This window comes from Bos javanicus, chromosome 21, assembly GCF_032452875.1.
Source record: "Bos javanicus breed banteng chromosome 21, ARS-OSU_banteng_1.0, whole genome shotgun sequence".
NCBI classification, from domain to species: Eukaryota; Metazoa; Chordata; class Mammalia; order Artiodactyla; family Bovidae; genus Bos; species Bos javanicus.
This window is the reverse complement of record NC_083888.1, coordinates 54,673,934-54,694,091: the sequence shown is the minus strand read 5'-3', so window position 1 is coordinate 54,694,091 and position 20,158 is coordinate 54,673,934. Positions and strand designations below refer to the sequence as shown.

The following is a 20,158-nucleotide window of genomic DNA, read 5'->3' as shown; positions in this document are numbered from 1 at the left end:
GAACATGTATACAACAGAATACTGCAGAGCGGATTTGTGCAACAACACATGAATCTCAAACATGGTGTATTGAGCAAAGAAGATGCATGCAAAAGAGCACATACTGTATGATTGTTTGATGAGCCTCTCAGTCGTGTCTGACTCTTTGCAACCCCATGGACTCTAGCCTGCTAGGTATCTCCTCTGTCCATGGGGATTCTTCAAGCAAGAATATTGGAGTGTGTTGCCATGCCCTCCTCCAGGGGATCTTCCCAACCCAGGGATTGAACCCAGGTCTTCCAATCTGCAGGCGGATTCGTTACAGTCTGAGCCACCAGGGAAGCCCTTCCCTGTATGATTCAGTTCAGTTCAGTTCAGTCGCTCAGTCGTGTCTGACTCTTTGCGACCCCATGAATTGCAGCATGCCAGGCTTCCCTGTCTATCACCAACTCCCGGAGTTCACTCAAACTCATGTCCATCGAGTCGGTGATGCCATCCAGCCATCTCATCCTCTGTCGTACTATTCTCCTCCTGCCCCCAATCCCTCCCAGCATCAGAGTCTTTTCCAATGAGTCAACTCTTCGCATGAGGTGGCCAAACTACTGGAGTTTCAGCTTTAGCATCAGTCCTTTCAAAGAACACCCAGGACTGATGTCCTTTAGAATGGACTGGTTGAATCTCCGTGGAGTCCAAGGGACTCTCAAGAGTCTTCTCCAACACCACAGTTCAAAAGCATCAATTCTTCGGCACTCAGCTTTCTTCACAGTCCAACTCTCACGTCCACACATGACCACTGGAAAAACCATAGCCTTGACTAGACAGACCTTTGTTGGCAAAGTAATGTCTCTGCTTTCGAATATGCTATCTAGGTTGGTCATAACTTTCCTTCCAAGGAGTAAGGATCTTTTAATTTCATGGCTGCAGTCACCATCTGCAGTGATTTTTGGAGCCCAAAAAATAAAGTCAGACACTGCACTGTTTCCCCATCGATTCCCCATGAAGTGATGGGACCAGATGCCATGATCTTCGTTTTTCTGAACGTTGAGCTTTAAGCCAACTTTTTCACTCTCCACTTTTACTTTCATCAAGAAGCTTTTGAGTTCCTCTTCACTTTCTGCCATGAGGGTGGTGTCATCTGCATATCTGAGGTTATTGATATTTCTACTGGCAATCTTGATTCCAGCTTGTGCTTCTTCCAGTCCAGCGTTTCTCATGATGTACTCTGCATAGAAGTTAAATAAGCAGGGTGACAATATACAGCCTTCACGTACTCCTTTTCCTATTTGGAACCAGTCTGTTGTTCCATGTCCAGTTCTAACTGTTGCTTCCTGACCTGCATATAGGTTTCTCAAGAGGCAGGTCAGGTGGTCTGGTATTCCCATCTCTTTCAGAATTTTCCACAGTTTATTGTGATCCACACAGTCAAAGGCTTTGGCATAGTCAATAAAGCAGAAGTAGGTGTTTTTCTGGAACTCTCTTGATTTTTCCATGATCCAGCGGATGTCGGCAATTTCATCTCTGGTTCCTCTGCCTTTTCTAAAACCAGCTTGAACATTAGGAAGTTCACGGTTCACGTATTGCTGAAGCCTGGCTTGGAGAATTTTGAGCATTACTTTACTAGCATGTGAGATGAGTGCAGTTGTGCGGTAGTTTGAGCATTCTTTGGCATTGCCTTTCTTTGGGAATGGAATGAAAACGGACCTTTTCCAGTCCTGTGGCCACTGCTGAGTTTTCCAAATTTGCTGGCATATTGAGTGCAGCACTTTCACAGCATCATCTTTCAGGATTTGAAATAGCTCCACTGGAATTCCATCACCTCCACTAGCTTTGTTCGTAGTGATGCTTTCTAAGGCCCACTTGACTTCACATTCCAGGATGTCTGGCTCTAGGTCGGTGATCATATCATCGTGATTATCTGGGTCATGAAGATCTTTTTTGTACAGTTCTTCTGTGTATTCTTGCCATCTCTTCTTAATATCTTCTTCTTCTGTTAGGTCCATACCATTTCTGTCCTTTATCGAGCCCATCTTTGCATGAAATGTTCCCTTGGTATCTCTAATTTTCTTGAAGAGATCTCTAGTCTTTCCCATTCTGTTGTTTTCCTCTATTTCTTTCCATTGATCACTGAGGAAGGCTTTCTTATCTCTTCTTGCAATTCTTTGGAACTCTGCATTCAGATGCTTATATCTTTCCTTTTCTCCTTTGCTTTTCTCTTCTCTTCTTTTCACAGCTATTTGTAAGGCCTCCCCAGCCAGCCATTTTACTTTTTTGCATTTCTTTTCTATGGGGATGGTCTTGATCCCTGTCTCCTGTACAATGTCACCAACCTCCGTCCATAGTTCATCAGGTACTCATTCTATCAGATCTAGTCCCTTAAATTTATTTCTCATTTCCACTGTATAATCATAGGGATTTGATTTAGGTCATACCTGAATGGTCTAGTGGTTTTCCCTACTTCCTTCAATTTAAGTTGAATTTGGCATGATCTGAGCCACAGTCAGCTTCTGGTCTTGTTTTTGTTGACTGTATGGAGCTTCTCCGTCTTTGGCTGCAAAGAATATAATCAGTCTGATTTTGGTGTTGACCATCTGGTGATGTCCATGTGTAGAGTCTTCTCTTGTGTTGTTGCAAGAGGATGTTTGCTATGACCAGTATGATTACCTTTACGTAAAATTGTTGAGCAGGTGAAACTAATACAGAGTGATAGAAAATCTTGATTGGTATGTAAGTTTAATAGATATATATGTTTATCAAAACACATCAAATTATACAACTAAGAGCTTTGCAAAAACAAAGAGCTTTGCATTTCACTGTATTTAAATTTTACCTCAATAAAAAAATAAAGAAGTCACTAAAAATAAAAATCAAAGTGAAATAAATTAACCTCTGTATTAAATTGGTGGAATTCTTTCAGATGACTTTAAAATATGGTAGTTTAACTGCATGTTTTTTCAAAAATTTTTATTGTGGTAAAATACACGTAGAGTTTACTATTTTAATCATTTTAATTGTATAGTTCAGTGATATTAAATATGTTCATTATGTTGTGGAACTATCACCATCATCCATCTCCATCAGTTCAGTTCAGTTCAGTTGCTCAGTTGTGTCCGACTCTTTGTGACCCCATGAATCACAGCACACCAGGCCTCCCTGTCCATCACCAACTCAGTCTGAGTTCACTCAGACTCGAGTCCATTGAGTCAGTGATGCCATCCAGCCATGTAATCCATAGCCCCACCTTTTTTTTAAACCTACAGTAGTCAGTAGTCCCAGGTGGTCTCCCATCCATATGTTAACCAGATCCAACCCTGCTTAGATTCTGAGATCAGATGAGATCAGGCACACTCAAGAGAGTATGGCCATAGCCTCCATACTTCTTTTTATCTTGTAAAACTGAAACTCAATATACTCATTAAATAAGAACTCCCAATTCTCCTCCATACCCCCTAGTCCCTAGTAACCTCCGTTTGGCTTTCTGTGTCTCTGATTTTGACTATTCTAAATGCCTTGTATAAGTGGAATCACACAGTATTTTGTTTTTTTGTGTGTGTGACTGTCTTATGTGACTTAGTATAATGTCCTCAGGATTCATCCATGTTGTAGCATATATCTTAAGTATACATTTTTATGGGATGTACCCTAAGGAAAGAAAGAAACTGCAAAAAATGTTAAACTGTTATTATTAGTGATCTTGTTAGTAATAATATTGGGAGTTTTTTGGAAACAGTTTTATATATGTAATTGAATAAAATAAATTGTGCTAATGTTATTAGGAATCAAGTTGTTGATTATGCTAAAAAGAGATATAGAATAAAAAAAGTTGGATAAAATCCCTGAAACCCTAAGATTTAGTTAGATAAAGCCAAACAATGATCAACTCAGTAGCAGTAAGTATTCCAACTGTCTAAATTGTAGTCTTTAAATACCATTTACTACTAAATGAACCAAGGCTTCTCAGAGAAACATCTGATTCTAGATCTGTGGCAGGAAATAAACAAGATGAACCTGGAACATCTTGTTATACCAGAAAGCAACAAAGCCATCCAAGAGTGCTGAAGTCATGTCAAAAGAACTTTGGAGCTAATCTGAGACGACTTCCATGGTCCAAAGATGGGACAGTGTGTATTTCAAAATGAACAATAATTGCAGTGGTTTGAAGCACACCAAATGTGTTAAAACCCACAGATCATAGTGATACTAAAAACAAAACTCTCTTAAGTAATCTTTGGGGTATGCTGGACAACCTCATTATTTAGAGAACTATTCTGTATTACATGGAGGACCTCAACTTACTATTTTGAAAACTAGTAAATCAAAAGAAAGAAACGTTTGTCCTGCTTTTCTCTGAAGTGAAGTGAGTTGCTCAGTCATGTCCGACTCTTTGTGACCCTGTGGACTATACAGTCCATGGAATTCTCCAGGCCAAAATACTGGAGTAGGTAGCCTTTCCCTTCTCCAGGGGATCTTCCCAACCTAGGGACTGAACCCAGGTCTCCCGCATTGCGGGCAGATTCTTTACCAGCTGAGTCATGCCACAAGGGAAGCAGCTGAGCTACAAGGGAAGCCCAAGAATACTGGAGCAGGTAGCCTATCCTTTTTCCAGGGGATCTTCTTGATCCAGGAATTAAACTGGAGTCTCCTGCATTGCAGGTGGATTCTTTTTATCAACTAAGCTATGAGGGAAGCCCTGCCTTTCCCTCACTAATCAAATACTTGACTATTCTAAATGTTCAAATACTTGACTATTCTATAAGTTCTTATTTATAGAAGAATTTTACCTAATAGATGAAAGTAGTATGTTAATATTAGAATATCACTTTTTTTACAGCCCCTAGTGAAATAATTCATCTTGGTTATAATTATCAATGACTGCTAAATTATCAAGTAAAAAGGTGGTAATATTTGAACCCAATGGTCAATTGTAACAGAACAAAAATACATTAAACCAAATGTTATTAATATATACTTCTTGATGAGATGCAGTAGGAAGTTTATGATACCAGTTATTCTTGCCAAAAAAAGGAACATAAATATGAACAAGCATACCTCTCTGTCCCATTTATAAAAAATAAAAAATAAAATACTGTAAATGACATCACAGGGATGTAATAAAAATCCACAAAGTTGGAAATTTTACAGAACAAATGATGTGGTTTCATCAACAAATAAATGGCAGGAAATAAGAAAGAGAAAAACTTACAGATTAAAAGAGGCCTAAGGTAGTGTCAGTTTTCTTTCCAATCCCAAAGAAAGGCAATGCCAAAGAATGCTCAAACTACCGCACAACTGTACTCATCTCACATGCTAGTAAAGTAATGCTCAAAATTCTCCAAGCCAGGCTTCAGCAATACGTGAACTGTGAACTTCCTAACGTTCAAGCTGGTTTTAGAAAAGGCAGGGAACCAGAGATCAAATTGCCAACATTCAGCAGGATCATGGAAAAAGCAAGAGAGTTCCAGAAAAACATCTATTTCTGCTTTATTGACTGTGCCAAAGCCTTTGACTGTGTGGATCACAATGAACTGTGGAAAATTCTGAAAGAGATGGGAATACCAGACCACCTGATCTGCCTCTTGAGAAATCTGTATGCAGGTCAGGAAGCAACAGTTAGAACTGGACATGGAACAACAGACTGGTTCCAAATAGGAAAAGGAGTATGTCAAGGCTGTATATTGTCACCCTGCTTATTTAACTTCTATGCGGAGTACATCATGAGAAAGGCTGGACTGGAAGAAGCACAAGCTGGAATCAAGATTGCTGGCAGAAATATCAATAACCTCAGATATGCAGATGACACCACCCTTATGGCAGAAAGTGAAGAGGAACTAAAAAGCCTCTTGATGAAAGTGAAAGATGAGAGTGAAAAAGTTGGCTTAAAGCTCAACATTCAGAAAACGAAGATCATGGCATCTGGTCCCATCACTTCATGGGAAATAGATGGGGAAACAGTGGAAACAGTGTCTGACTTTATTTTTTTGGGCTCCAAAATCACTGCAGATGGTGACTGCAGCCATGAAATTAAAAGACGCTTACTCCTTGGAAGGAAAGTTATGACCAACCTAGATAGCATATTCAAAAGCAGAGACATTCCTTTGCCAACAAAGGTTCGTCTAGTCAAGGCTATGGTTTTTCCTGTGGTCATGTATGGCTGTGAGAGTTGGACTGTGAAGAAGGCTGAGCGCCGAAGAATTGATGCTTTTGAACTGTGGTGTTGGAGAAGACTTTTGAGAGTCCCTTGGACTGCAAGGAGATCCAACCAGTCCATTCTAAAGGAGATCAGCCCTGGGATTTCTTTGGAAGGAATGATGCTAAAGCTGAAACTCCAGTAGTTTGGCCACCTCATGGGAAGAGTTGACTCATTGGAAAAGACTCTGATGCTGGGAGGGATTGGGGGCAGGAGGAGAAGGGGACGACAGAGGATGAGATGGCTGGATGGCATCACTGACTCGATGGACATGAGTCTGGGTAAACTCCGGGAGTTGGTGATGGACAGGGAGGCCTGGCGTGCTGGGATTCATGGGGTCGCAAAGAGTCGGACACGACTGAGTGACTGAACTGAACTGAAGGTAGTGTCATCCAAATGCAATGCACAAATCTTGTTTGGAACTGTAAAATTATGAACAATTGGAGAAAGTTAAACACTATATATTTGATAACATTACAAAGTTACTGTTAATTTTCTTTAGGTGTGTTAATTGTTATGTTTAAAAGATTCTCTGTAACACACATATAAATATTTATGCATGAAATTTTATGATATCTGGGATTTTCTTATAAATGATCATTTGGGCATAAGTGGGTGGAGATATAGTTGAAAAGATTGGGCATTTATTGCTGGAGAGGGCGTGGAGAAAAGGGAACCGTCCTACACTGTTGGTGGAAATGTAAAGTGTCGAAGCCACTACGAAAAACAGTGTGGAGTTTCCTCAAAAAACTAAAAATAGGGTTGCCATATGATCCTGCAGTCTCACTCCTGGGCATATATCTGCACAAAACTGGAATTCAGAAAGACACGTGCACCTCAGTGTTCACTGCTGCACTATTTACAATAGTAAAGACATGGAAGCAACCCAAATAATTCAGTTTTAAGCATGTCGAGTTTGAGATGTCAGTTGGAATCTAAATGGAGATATTGAATAGGCTGTTAGGTGTAGGTTCAGGATTTGAGAAAGAGGTCTAGGCTGGAGATATAAACTTGGGAGTCATTGGTATATAAATGGTAGTTACAGTATGAGACTGGATGAGATAAAGCAAGGAGGGAGAGTAAACAGAGCTTGTGTGTGTGTGCTAAGTCGCTTCAGTCATGTTTGACTCTGCAACCCCATGGACCACAGCCTGCCAGGCTCCTAGAATACAGTAAATGCTCACTAAATATTCATTATAACCACATGACTAAAATTCTTTCTTTTGAGTTCTCCCTCCTATGCATTCCTATCGGAGAAGGCAATGGCACCCCACTCCAGTACTCTTGCCTGGAAAATCCCATGAACGGAGGAGCCTGGTGGGCTGCAGTCCATGGGGTCGCTAGGAGTCGGACACAACTGAGTGACTTCACTTTCACTTTTCATTTTCCTGCATTGGAGAAGGAAATGGCAAGCCACTCCAGTGTTCTTGCCTGGAGAATCCCAGGGATGGGGGAGGCTGGTGGGCTGCTGTCTCTGGGGTCACACAGAGTCGGACACGACTGAAGTGACTTAGCAGCAGCAGCAGCAGAATGCATTCCTACAGCACTTTTATTGTGTCTTATAGTTATTGAGCTCTTTAGGATAAGACAACATTTAGCATTCTTCCATTTTGGGGCTTCAGGTTTTGCTACAGTGACTTAATTTTGAAAATAGTTAATTTGTTTGGGCTTTCCTGGTGGCTCAGATGGTAAAGAATCTGCCTGCAATGTGAGAGACCTGGGTTCAATCCCTGGGTTGGAAAGATGCCCTGGAGGAGGGCATGGCAACCCACTCCAGTATTCTTGCCTGGGAAATCTCATGAACAGAGACTATTTCCTGGGCTCCTCTGTCCATGGCGGTTCTCCAGGCAAGAATACTGAAGTGGGTTGCCATGGCCTCCTCCAGGGATCTTCCCAACCCAGGGATTGAACCCAGTTCTCCCGCATTGCAGGCAGATTCTTCACTGTCTGAGCCACCAGGGGAGCCTAGTTTCCATCTATCATTATAGAGTTGACCCTCTTAGCCACTTTGTCTTCACCCAATCCCTTCCCCTGTGATGACCACTATTCTGTTCTCTGTATTCACGTGTTTGTTTGATTTGTTCATTTGTTCACTTATTTTTTATTTGTCCCACATATGACTAAAATCATATGATATTTGTCTTTATCCATCTGACTTACTTCATTTATCATAATACCCTCAAGGTCTATCCATGTTGTCATAAATGGCAAGATTGCATTTTTTCTTTAATGGCTGAGTAGTATTGCATTCTCTCTCTCTGTCTACCTCACTTTTTTTTTTAAATTATCCATCCATCCGTTGTTAGTTTGCATTTAGGTTACAGGATGAGAATTAAAGAGAAGGGAATCAGCAACACCATCAAACATGATAGAGACCAAAGCTAATGCGGTGACTTGACAAGAAAATTTCAGAATCAGTTGTTCACAGTTTTAGAGTAACTGCTTTGTTCCAGGCACTAGATTTGTGGGGATTAAACCCAGATTGTAAAGGATTATGGAGTTATAAGTATGGAGAAAGTGGAGATTGGAGGGAAAGGAGAGAGGAAAAGTCCAGAGCTTGATAGAAGAGTAGAGGGGAGGTGCTTCCAGGATGTGGTGATTTGAATATTTCTATAAGGAGAGGGAATAAGCCAGAGAAGGGAGCATGGCAAGCCCTGTCAGTGTTCAAATAGGCGAGGATTCTATTTCGTTCCCCCCTCATCCCACAGCTTCTTGTTTCCCACAGCTACCTCTCTGTTTCCAGGTAAGCAGCTTCTGGTGGAATTAAGCAGTTTGGGTTAAACATTTGAAAAGGTGGAAGGGAGGAAATTGCAGCTAATTCTGAAGTCACAATTGTGCTTAATATTGTGTGTTTGAGAGACTCAGGCCAGTAAGAGGGCCTACAGCTAACTGGTCAGCGGGAAAATTAGCAACCTGAAAGAGGTGGCTGCCTTGGTGGGAGTCTGCTAACATGCCTTCAGGGCATCATCTGTACTTGGGTGTGGCAAAGTTGGAGTTCTGGAAAAGTTTGAAAAGTGGCTTAAAATGAACAAGGACGATAAAATGTGATACATACCTACAATAGAATATTATTCAGGCTTAATAAGGAAGGAAATTCTAACACCTGCTATTAAAATTACAACATGGATATACATTGAGGATATTTTGCTAAGTGAAATAAGACAGAAAAAGACAAATATTGTATGATTCCATTTGTATGAGGTACCTAGAGTAGTCAGATTCATAGAGACAGAAAGTAGAATGGTGGTTGCCAAGAGCTGAAGGGAGAGGGGAAGGGGGAAATAAGTGTTGGATGGATAAGAGTTTCAGTTTGGGAGGCTAAATACATCAGTGTACTTAATGTCACTAAACTGTACCTTTAAAAGTGGTTAAAGTGGTAAATTTCATGCTATGCATATTTTACCACAATTAAAAAGATAAATAGCCATGTGGTAAAATATTAACAACATGTGAATCTAGGTGAAAGGGTTTCTGAGAGATCATTATACTGTTGTTTTTCAATTATACTCTTTTTGTAACTTTTCTGCTGGTCTAAACTTAAAAAAAAAATCTTCCTTAAAATTAACAGGAGGACTTTCTGTAGAGATGATACAGACCAGTTAAGATTGCTTCCACTGCAGGGGTTGCAGGGCCCTACTGGAGAATCCCAGGGACGGGGAAGCCTGGTGGGCTGCCGTCTATGGGGTCACACAGAGTCGGACACGACTGAAGTGACTTAGCATAGCATAGCATAGCACTAAGCATATCAGCCTGGTGTTAAGTTAATATATCAGAGGCAATTATTGACTACTTTAGGCAATTTGCTTTCACATTTTGATCACCTCTTTATTGACTTAATTTCTTCATAAGGGTGGGAAGTTGACAACTTTTCATTTTTCTCCATATTATTTTTCTCTTGATATTATTTTAATTATTATGAATTTCTAGGACACTAGGGACACCCATATTTATACTCAAAAATACATTCTAAAATGAGAAAGTTTTTTGTCAACTCTTTTGCCATTCCTCTGTTAAGTGTTCCTCCTCAATCATGTATATATAAATGAGACATATATATAAAATATATATATGTAAATCAGATATATAAAACCTCTGAGGTTAGACTGGGTTCTCACAGATTGTGAGACATCGTGCAAATTATGTTATCTCTCTAATTTTGAGTGTCCTCATCTGTAATCCTCAGAGTTATGAAGCTTTTAGGTGAGATAGTGAATGTAAAACAGAGTACATGCCTGACACACAGTAAAACTGTAATACAGTTATTAATTATATCAATACTATTGGTCTATGCCTGGGTATGATTGTATAGGTCCACATGCAACAGAAGACAGCCTAGAGGTCAGAATCAATTACATGTTAAATTTAAGTTTGTAATAATTTAATATTGCAGCTTAAAAGGGGTATGTTTTAGTTTATCATTAAATTTACTCATCTTCAGTAAAGTTCTCTGCTGCTGAGCTTCAGGGAAAACCATGAAGCAAATATAAAGGCTGGTGAATAGTGTCTGTGAGGTAGTAGTAAACCATCTAGGGTTCTTTTGCTTAGAGAAGTCTGTGAGGAGACCTCAGGAAAAGACTATCGAGCTCATTATGTAGCATTTATGTTCATTGTTTGATTGATAGAATTATTGGGACAGCTGAGATGATCCTAGTCTTAGGAGAATTTGTCCAGGTTTTAAAATTACCAATTAAGGACAATATGAGTGAAAATGGCTCTAAATTCTAGAATAAAGAGTTTAGATTATATGATTAGAAGAAAAATTTCTGACAATGAGGTTTGTTAAACTTCAAAGTGAGTTAACATGCGGTTTGATTGGAATTTTCTTGTCTGGGAGAACTTTAGAGGTAGATTAGATTTCTTGGGGGTGGCTTAGGTAAAGATGCACCTGTAGACAGGCAGATATGCTGATGGTCCTTTGCAGTCTAAGAGTCAGTAAAGGCCTTTAGATCACCAAACTGTGATCAATCACAGCCTCAGTGGGTAATCATCCTGCCTGCATTTTCTGATCTCTTTGGGAAATTTAATGATTAATTTAATTATCATCCTGCTTAACAAGGAATTCACAGTTCTTTTTAAAAAAGGTCTTGTTTTATTTAGTAATGGGAATGGCTCAGGCTCATTTATTTATCTATTTTTAGCCACGTTTGTGCTCAGTTGTGTTAACTGAACACAACCACTCTTTGCAACCACATGGGGTGTAGCCCAGGAGGCTCCTTGTTCATGGAATTTTCTGGGCAAGAATACTGGAGTGGGGTTCCATTTCCTTCTCCAGGGATCAAACCCATATCTCTTGCATCTCCTTCATTGGCAGGCAAATTCTTTACCACTGGGGCACCTGGGAAGCCATGCTTATTGAAGTTTAATTTACCCTTTTTAGTACAGTTTTGTAAGTTTTGATAAACACATACAGTTGTTTGTCAAATAATCAAGAAAGTCTACCTGTTTATGTCCTGCTTGGAGATGGAAGATGCAACAGCAGGACAGAAAAGACCCAAAATATAGTGACTATGGAGAATTTTTATGGGAATCAAGGTCAAAATTTGCATACAACAGGACATGATTGTGTCCTCTCAAATCAAGCAGATGAATTCACTTTGTCTATCTAGTGTAGTCAATATTGACCTTACCTGGTTCTTGTAGGACTGCATTTATTTGGTCACTGGTCTTCTGCTACACTAGGAGTAGGAGGGAAGACAGGAGTCAGTTATAAAGGATTTGAGGATTAAGAAGTGGGATATGTCTCTGTATGCTCCTTTCCATTTTTGTTCCACTAATAAAACATTCTGGGGACCCTAATTATATTCTAGTTATAGCAACAGTAGATTCTAGATTTTTCAGGACAGTTTCATTTCAAAGAGTCTGTCCTTTTGTTCCCACAAGTAACATATACTCAGATGACATGCTTTGATTTTTGTTTGGAAAATACGATCAATGTAATTTATAACAGGAGGGAGAAGATTGGTTGATACGAAGCTCCACTTCAGCTTAGCCTATATCAAGTGTTGGGTATTTTCCAGAATTAGAGAATCATGGTTGGACTGTGCTTAAGTCATTCTGAGTCTGGGGTAGAGAGAGAGAAAACTACTTCCTATTGAATACCTACTATGTGTATGCCTGGCAGAGTGCTGGGTGCTTTCCCTATTGACAGCTGCTCTGGCTAGAATTCCATCTCAGATCCAACCACCTTTTAAATTAAAAACAGAAAACAAAAATACCCTCCCCAAAACAATATATTCCTCATGGGACCTCCTTCAATAATACAAGTCACAGCTGCCACACCCTCTATAAGACCCTAGCACCATAATTAGGATAATAGACTCTCAGGGCTTGGAGGGATCTTTGAGGTCATTTAGTTAAAGAGCAGCAGCTGTTCTCTTCATCACCGACAGTTACTGTGCTCAGTTATCTCAAACGGAGGTGCAAAAAATGTCTGGGGCCATGGTCTCTGTAGGCTGCAATTCCATAAAAGATAGGTCACCGATAAGCAAATATGAAGCTTGAACTATGTTCCAGACTGGAAAGGGCAATGGGGGGAAAATATGGCTTACCAGGGCCCTCAGACAATGTAAATAGGAAAAAAAAGAACTGGTGGAGACGTATTTAATGTGTGCCCTTGAATTCAAGTAGAGGCCTAAGAAGGGGATCCTGGTTGACCTGGCAAACCCCGAAGAGACCTCTCTCTCTTCAGTTTCACTAGCTCTGAAATTCTAGCCATCCTTCTTTGCCCTTTTATTAGAAAACCAGGAAACCTTTTCCACGCAAGAGGGTGAGAGTAGGGCCTTATGGTGCATGAACAATAAAAAAAAATGGTCTTTTCTCTTATGTCTGAGCAGTGGTACAGACAACCGTCCTGGAGAGGCATCGGACTATATTTCATGCCCTCTCAAGGTCCCTTCGGTTCAAGGATACTGTCATTCTCCAGCTATACTAGAGGGAGGGCCTGCAAAGTCCAGGCTGCCATGGAAACACGCCGCCGTGTTCCTTTTTCTTACGTGGGGCGGGGCACTCCGACTCAGTCGCCAGTTACCCACAGCCTTTCTTGAGTGGCGGGCAGCAGCAGCGAATGAGCGAGCCGATGCTGCGTGACGCGACGGGAAAGGGGGAGTTCGTGGCTGGTGGCGGCGGTGGCTACAGCGGCGACCTGGGGATAGAGCTGGAGGGACCTGGGGAGCGTGGGGAAACCTCTAGGACGAGAGCGAGGGACCTCCCGCCGGGATGCCTGGTACTGTGTGGGGAAAAGGGGGAGTAGTCGGCTCTGAAGGCTTGGGCTTCGCGTCTGAAGGGGTGGCAAACCGGAGGGGGCGGGGTGGCAAGCATGGCGGCGGTGACGGGGGAAGGGTTGGAGGGCCCCAAGGAGGGGGTGGGGTAGCACTCGCTAGGAAGACCCGGGTGGTCGTGAGGAAGCAGGAACGGCTGTAGGGGTTCAGACGATCAGAGGTTTTCCAAAGATGCTTTTTGGGGAGCGGTAGAGGCGCCTGAAGGACGTAGGGAGAGTTGTGGGGGATGGAAAAAAGGGGCGGGGAGAGTAGAGGTTAGGAAGGAGGGGAAAGGGTGTCTACGCGAAGGTGATGGAAGGGGAGAGAAGGGTAGGCAGGCTGATTGTAAGCAAGAGGAAATCGGGCCGTGGCAGGTATGACAGGAAAGTGCTTATGTACAATGTTGTAATAGGAAGAGTCCTACACTCGTCCCCCTTTCCAAGTCTCGTACTTAACTGCCTCATTATTTTAAGCTCAGACTGCGTGAGGAAGGCTAGTAGGTTACACGGAACTGATCTTTTGTTATTCCATTCCAGGGGAGCAGATGGACCCTACTGGAAGTCAGTTGGATTCAGATTTCTCTCAGCAAGACACTCCTTGCCTGATAATTGAAGATTCTCAGCCTGAAAGCCAGGTTCTAGAAGATGATTCTGGTTCTCACTTCAGTGTGCTAGCTCGACACCTTCCTAATCTTCAGACGCACAAAGAGAACCCTGTGTTGGTGAGTGATAGGTTGCTTGGAAATGATTGAGTAGATTCCCACCCTACCCCACCCCTAATCTAGACCAGCCTGCAAATGTAAGTACTTAGGAGATCACTATCTTTTGGGTAAAGTTGGTTGGAAAATGAAATCTATATTTTCATAAAAATATATCTCATTTTGGATTATCTCATATATAGTGGGTATATTGTGCATGTGTATTTTTTAGGATGTTGAGTCCAATACTGAGCAAACAGCTGAAGAAGAACAAGGAGACAGTAAGAGTGGCTTCAATGAGCATCTGAAAGAAAACAAAGCCGCAGGTGAGATCCCTTTGCAAGGGTGCTCATATTGGAGTTGGGTAGATTTAAATATTATGTAATTGTGGTGAGGTGTGTAAGGAAGTCTAGCACAGTGTCTGGTGTGTAGTAGGTACGCACAAGGTTGGTTTTCTAATACAGCTGATTAGATTGGTATTGTCCACATTCCTGAACTTGTATTAAAGTTTGGTGGTGAATGCCTTTTGTGCTAATATCCAGTTATTTTTTTCAGACTCTCTGGATTCTTCTCATTTGGACACACGTGGTTCCATCAGTCAGGTCATTGAACAGTTACCTCAGCCAAATAGGAGAAGCAGGTATATTAGTGTTTGGAGGAATTTATTTAAATGCATTAATGGATCAGTTCTTTTATCTGTGCCTGTTGTCTTGCCCTAAGGATAAAAGGATTTATTTTTGTGGAGCAGGAAATTTGATTTGAGGATTGTTTTAACTAGCATTCTATTGGTACTTAAGCTGGAATCTCTTTTGCGAAGGTAGCAACTTTTTTGCACCTATATTATTCAAATTGTGATCTGTCTTGTGCGTGTGAAACAAAATAAGAATTCCTCATTCTTAGCTTGGATATGACTTATTAATAGGAAAAATAATAAAAAAATTAAGATATATTATCAAAAGTTAGGAATGGTTTCTACCTACCAACCAAAGAATCTTCACCAGTTTTAGACTCAAGAATGTTTAATTCATACTCTTAACAGTATTCACTTTTTACTTTGTCTGTTGTAAATCTTTAACATTGCCCATTTGTGAATTTATCCTCTCTGTTGGGTACTAGTCTGGATGTTTGATATATACTGCCATTTAATTTCATCCTTAAAGAGTTGTATAATGAACACATTGCATTACTTCTGTTACTGAATGCTTTTGTTCTTAGACCCAACCACTTCAATCATTTATGTTACTTAGTAGGGGGGAGTGACGGGCAAAGAAGTTAAAAACCTTGCACTAGAATATATTGCTAGTAAGTGGCAGACCTGGGTTTTGAGTCCTTGTAACTCAAGTGCCTCTCTTTCTTTATGATTATTCAGCGCCCAAATTCTTCTAAGATCAAGGAAGAATGCAAGAGTTTTAGAGTGGTGGAATAGAAAAGGGAGGTTGTTAAGAGAATGTTAGTTTGGGGTGAAAGGCTACGATTTTTATCTCAAAAATAAATATTTTTTGTGTGTATGTGTTCTATTTAATACTCTGTGTTTGCATTTAAAATTTTTCTTTCAAATCATCAATTGGACACTTTAGATCAATCCGCAAATTGGTGGAGTTACTTTGGCCTGCAGGTGGGTTCTAGTTGGCCCATACATGGTTGTTAAAATATATTTGAATTAATTGATAGAATTTAAAAATAGGGAAATTTCACATGGAACTTCAGTTTCCCGTTTCTGGGATTACTAGTTCAGAAGTAACACAACTGCTGTATTATTGGCAACAGTTGGCTAGAGCTGTGAGTAGCAGCCAGTCTCTGCTTAGATGGGACATGAGTGCTGTGGTCTGTCATAGTGCCTGTAACTCACTGTTGTACCTGGACACTGAGGCCAGCTGTTCTTTTTTTTCATTTTCCTAGGGCTTGTGCTTTTGTTCTTAAACCCAACCACTTCAATCATTTATGTTACCTTTCTTTGCTTTTTGTAGGCGTTTAAGTTTTTCTGATACCTCTTTAGGATCCACGTGCCAGGCTTATCTATGTTTTTGTGGCTCAGGACCCGGGTTTGAACCACTGGGGACAGAATGCGTGCGTACCCGTTGTTATAAATGGATGGTACTGTTTTGAGAATTCTCATGCTACTTCTTTTCCATTTTTGCATGAACATGTTGCTCTTTCTTTAAAAAAGAAAAAAAACTTGAATGCTTACATTCAGTAAACGTGCAAGCACTGTGGCGGGTGTTTTAAATCATCTTTGCCATCATGGAGTTTACACTTTAATAGAGACATATGTTGAATAATTACATAAATAGTTATTCAGTGAAAATTGTGATCATTGTAAACAGGGGAAAAATAGGATATATGACCTAATCTGGGGGATAAGGGAAAACCTTTTTGAGAAGATGATGTAAATTATAAATACGAATTTGTTAGGCATAGTTGAAGGGATGGGGAGAAGTGTGGCATGTGGGAGGAGGAACTTTCCAAAAAGAGGGAACAGCATGTGAAAAGGCCACGAAACTGCAAAGAATGTGGGGTTGATTCCAAAACAATGAAAGCTCTAGAAAACACATGTGTACTGATCTCTTTATGTTGTCTTTATTCGTTACAGCAGACATTTTGAAAAGCTGCTTGTGAGTTTTATACATCATAAAATTCCAAAAGATCTTCCTCTCTTTATCTGTTGTCTTGCTGATGTAAGCCTTTGGTCCTAAACATGAAGCGTTGTAAAATATGCTGAAGATATTTTCATTTCTGTTAAATGCTTAAAAAATTGAGATGATGATGAATATTTATTTTTATTTATTTGGACACGCTGGGTCTTGGTTTCGTCAGGGCTGTGGCACACAGCATCTTCGATCTTTGTCGTGGTGTGCGGGATCTTTAGTTGTGGTGTGCAAACTCTCAGTTGCAGCTTGTGGGATCCAGTTCCATGACCAAGGATTGGACCTGGGTCCGCTGCATTGAGAGTGTGGAGTCATAGCCATTGGACCACCAGAGACGTCCCGGGATGATTATAGATTCACATGCTTTTGTAAGAAATGGCACAGAGATTTTTTTGTATACTTTTCCCAGTTTTCCCCAATGATACCATTTTGCAGAACTGTAGTATGATTTCACAACCAGAATATCAGCATTGCTAAAATTCAATGAAATGATTCAGAGTTCTCTAGTTCTGCTTGTACTTGTGTGTGTAATTTGTATACTGCTCAATTGTCTGTGTAGGTTTATCCACCATTGTGACCAAGATGCAAACAGTTCCAACACCACAGGGAGCTCTAGTGTTGCCCTTTTACAACCACATCCATCCCCTTCACCTGCACGTGAACCCCCGGCAACCGGTAGTTAGCACCATCCTCGGGACTTCCCTGGTGGTCCAGTGGTTAAAACGCCATGCTTTCAATCCTGGGGCTACAAGTTTGATCCCTGATCGGGAAACTGAGATCCTACATGCTGCAAGGAGCAGCCAAAAAAATTAGAGACCATCCTCTATTGGTAAAGTTCTGTCACTTAAAATCTTATGTAAATAAGATCATATAGTATATAGTTTTTGAAGGTTGGATTTTTTCAAACTGCGTACTAGAGATCTATCTGAGTTGTTGCATGTATCAGTGGTTTGTTTTATTGCTGAGTAGTGTTCCCTGGTATGGATGTACCACAATTTGTTTAACCATTTACCCGTTGATGGAAATCTGGGTTGATTCTAGTTTTTGGCTAGCATAAATAAAGCTGCTATGAACATTTGCCTACAGGTTTTTATAAGTCTTCATATCTCTAGGATAAATGGCCAGGGGGACAGTTGCTAGGTCACATGGTAGTTGCATGTTCAGGTTTTTTTTTTTTTAAGAAATGCTGATCTGTTTTCTAGAGCGCTTGTATCATTTTACAGTTCGACTGGCATTGGACGTCCAATTTCTGTCCATTCTCAGCAGCATTTGGTGTTGTCACTCTTTCAGGCATTCTGATAAGTGTTGTCCGTCTTTTGTTTTAGCCATTCTGATAGTGTGTGGTGATATCTCAGTTTGTTTGTGTGTGTGTGTGTGTGTGTTAACAATTTTATTTATTTACTTATTTTTGGCTGTGTTGGGTCTTTGTTGCTGTGCAGGCTTTTCTCTAGTTGCAGTGAGTGGGCTTCTCGTTGCAGAGTGGCTTCTCTTGCTGCAGAGCCTGGACTCTAGGCGTGCAGGCTTCAGTAGTTGTGGTTCCAGAGCTCTAGAGCACAGGGTCAGTAGTTGTGGCAACAGGGCCTTATTTGCTTCGAGGCATGTGGGATCTTCCCGGATCAGGGATTGAACCTGTGTCTCCTGTATTGGCAGGTGGATTCTTTACCACTGAGCCACCAGGGAAGCCTTCATTGTGGTCTTAATTTGCATTTCCTTAGTGGCTAATGCAGAGAAGGCAATGGCACCCCACTCCAGTACTCTTGCCTGGAAAGTCCCATGGGCGGAGGAGCCTGGTGAGCTGCAGTTCATGGGGTCGCTAGGAGTCAGACACGACTGAGCGACTTAGCAACAGCAGCAGCAGTGGCTAATGATGTTGAACATCTTTTCACATGCTTCTTTGCATCTGTACATCCTCTTCAAGGAAATGTCTGTTCATATCTTTTGCCTATTTTGTAATTGGGTTTTATTTTATTGTGTTTTGAGAATTCTAATATTCTGTGTGCTAGTTTTTTGTAGGATATGTGGTTTGCAAATATTTTCTCTCTGGCTTGTCTTTTCATTAAGAGGTTTTTTTTCATGGAGCATGTTTTTAATTTTGATGAGGTCTGTTAAATGCTTTTAACAGAGAAATATAAATGCATAGATTATTTTAAAAATAACTTATAATAAAAATCAAAGAGTCCATTCCCACTGTTGGCTCCCTTTCACAGAAGTAATCCTTTTAACCAAAGAGGTAACCCTTTTTAAGTGTCTGTTTTTACTTCTCTGGGAGGTTATCTTTTTAGCTTTTAATATTGTAAAACTAAGTAACACTACAGTATTGCCATTTCTTGTTTAATCAGATTCAGACATTTGAGTTCTGTAATGAAAGATGAGGTTTAACTCACAACAACACTCTTCTAATTTTAAAATATATATATTTATTTATTTATGGCTGTGTAGGGCCTTCGTTCTGGTGTGGGTTCTGTAGTTGTGGTGTATGGAATCTTAGTTCCCTGATGAGGATTGAACCTGCACCCCGTGCATTGGGAGGCGGATTCCTAACAGTTGGACCACCAGGGAAATCCCAGCACACTCCTAACTTTTGATAATAATTATGTTAGTTTTTTTATTGGCTAGATTTATATTTCTAAATGGTATATTTAAACATTTGTTTTCTTTCCATCAGTTTTGGATATTGGACAAAATCTGATTTATTTCACATCTGCTCTGATTCACCTAATAATTCTACAAATATTTATTGCGTATTTCCTATATGCCAAGCACTTTTGAGTTTTAGAGATACAGAGTGATCAGAAGAGATAAGAAATTTTAGACTTTAATGTAGCTTATATTCTTTTATGGGACATACCAGTTATCTGATAGATATGTAAAAATCTATAGTGTCTTACACTCTGATAGGGCTGCAGAGAAAAATAAAGTGGAGAATTGGATGGGAAACATCAGTGGAGTTGCAAGTTTAGACAAGGTGACTTAGGGGATGCTTCCCTGATGTGACTTTTGACTAAAAATCTTGAGTAAGTGATCTCTGCTGTTATTTAAATAAATGTAATCTGCACATAGAGAACAGCAAATGCAAAGGCCCTGAGGGAAGAGTGTGCTGGGATATTTGAGAAATGACGAGGAGGTTAGTGTGGCTGCCTTGGAGTGCTGGAGAGGAGTGGGAAAAGAGGTCAGAGGAGTGTGGGGGGAGCCAGAATATATAAGGCCTTATGGATCATTGTGAGGCATTTAGCTGTTACATTTAGTGAGATAGGAAGGTGTTTAATAGATTTGATCAGAGGAATGACATGCTCTTAGATTTGAACAGCATCACTCTGGATGCTGGATCAAGAATAGACTAATAACTGGATAAAGCTGGGAAAAATAAAAAAGAAGCTGTTCAAGTTAAAAATAAAAT

At 40.4% G+C, this 20,158-nt stretch overlaps 1 protein-coding gene across 7 annotated transcripts in view; it reads left to right on the top strand.

The window, feature by feature from the left end:
- TP53BP1 (tumor protein p53 binding protein 1) overlaps nucleotides 1-20,158 on the top strand; it is a 94,096-nt gene that overhangs the window by 9,341 nt on the left and 64,597 nt on the right. For 4 of the 7 annotated variants that reach the window (XM_061395039.1, XM_061395038.1, XM_061395036.1 and 1 more), the window contains exons 1-4: nucleotides 13,037-13,385; nucleotides 13,956-14,140; nucleotides 14,349-14,442; nucleotides 14,672-14,756. In XM_061395039.1, the coding sequence (XP_061251023.1) occupies nucleotides 13,379-13,385; nucleotides 13,956-14,140; nucleotides 14,349-14,442; nucleotides 14,672-14,756 (371 nt within the window). In that variant the 5' untranslated portion in view covers nucleotides 13,037-13,378. Of the gene's footprint in view, nucleotides 1-13,030; nucleotides 13,386-13,955; nucleotides 14,141-14,348; nucleotides 14,443-14,671; nucleotides 14,757-20,158 lie in introns of those variants that run through there. The other 3 variants (XM_061395040.1, XM_061395041.1, XM_061395035.1) reach the window with 3 other exon arrangements.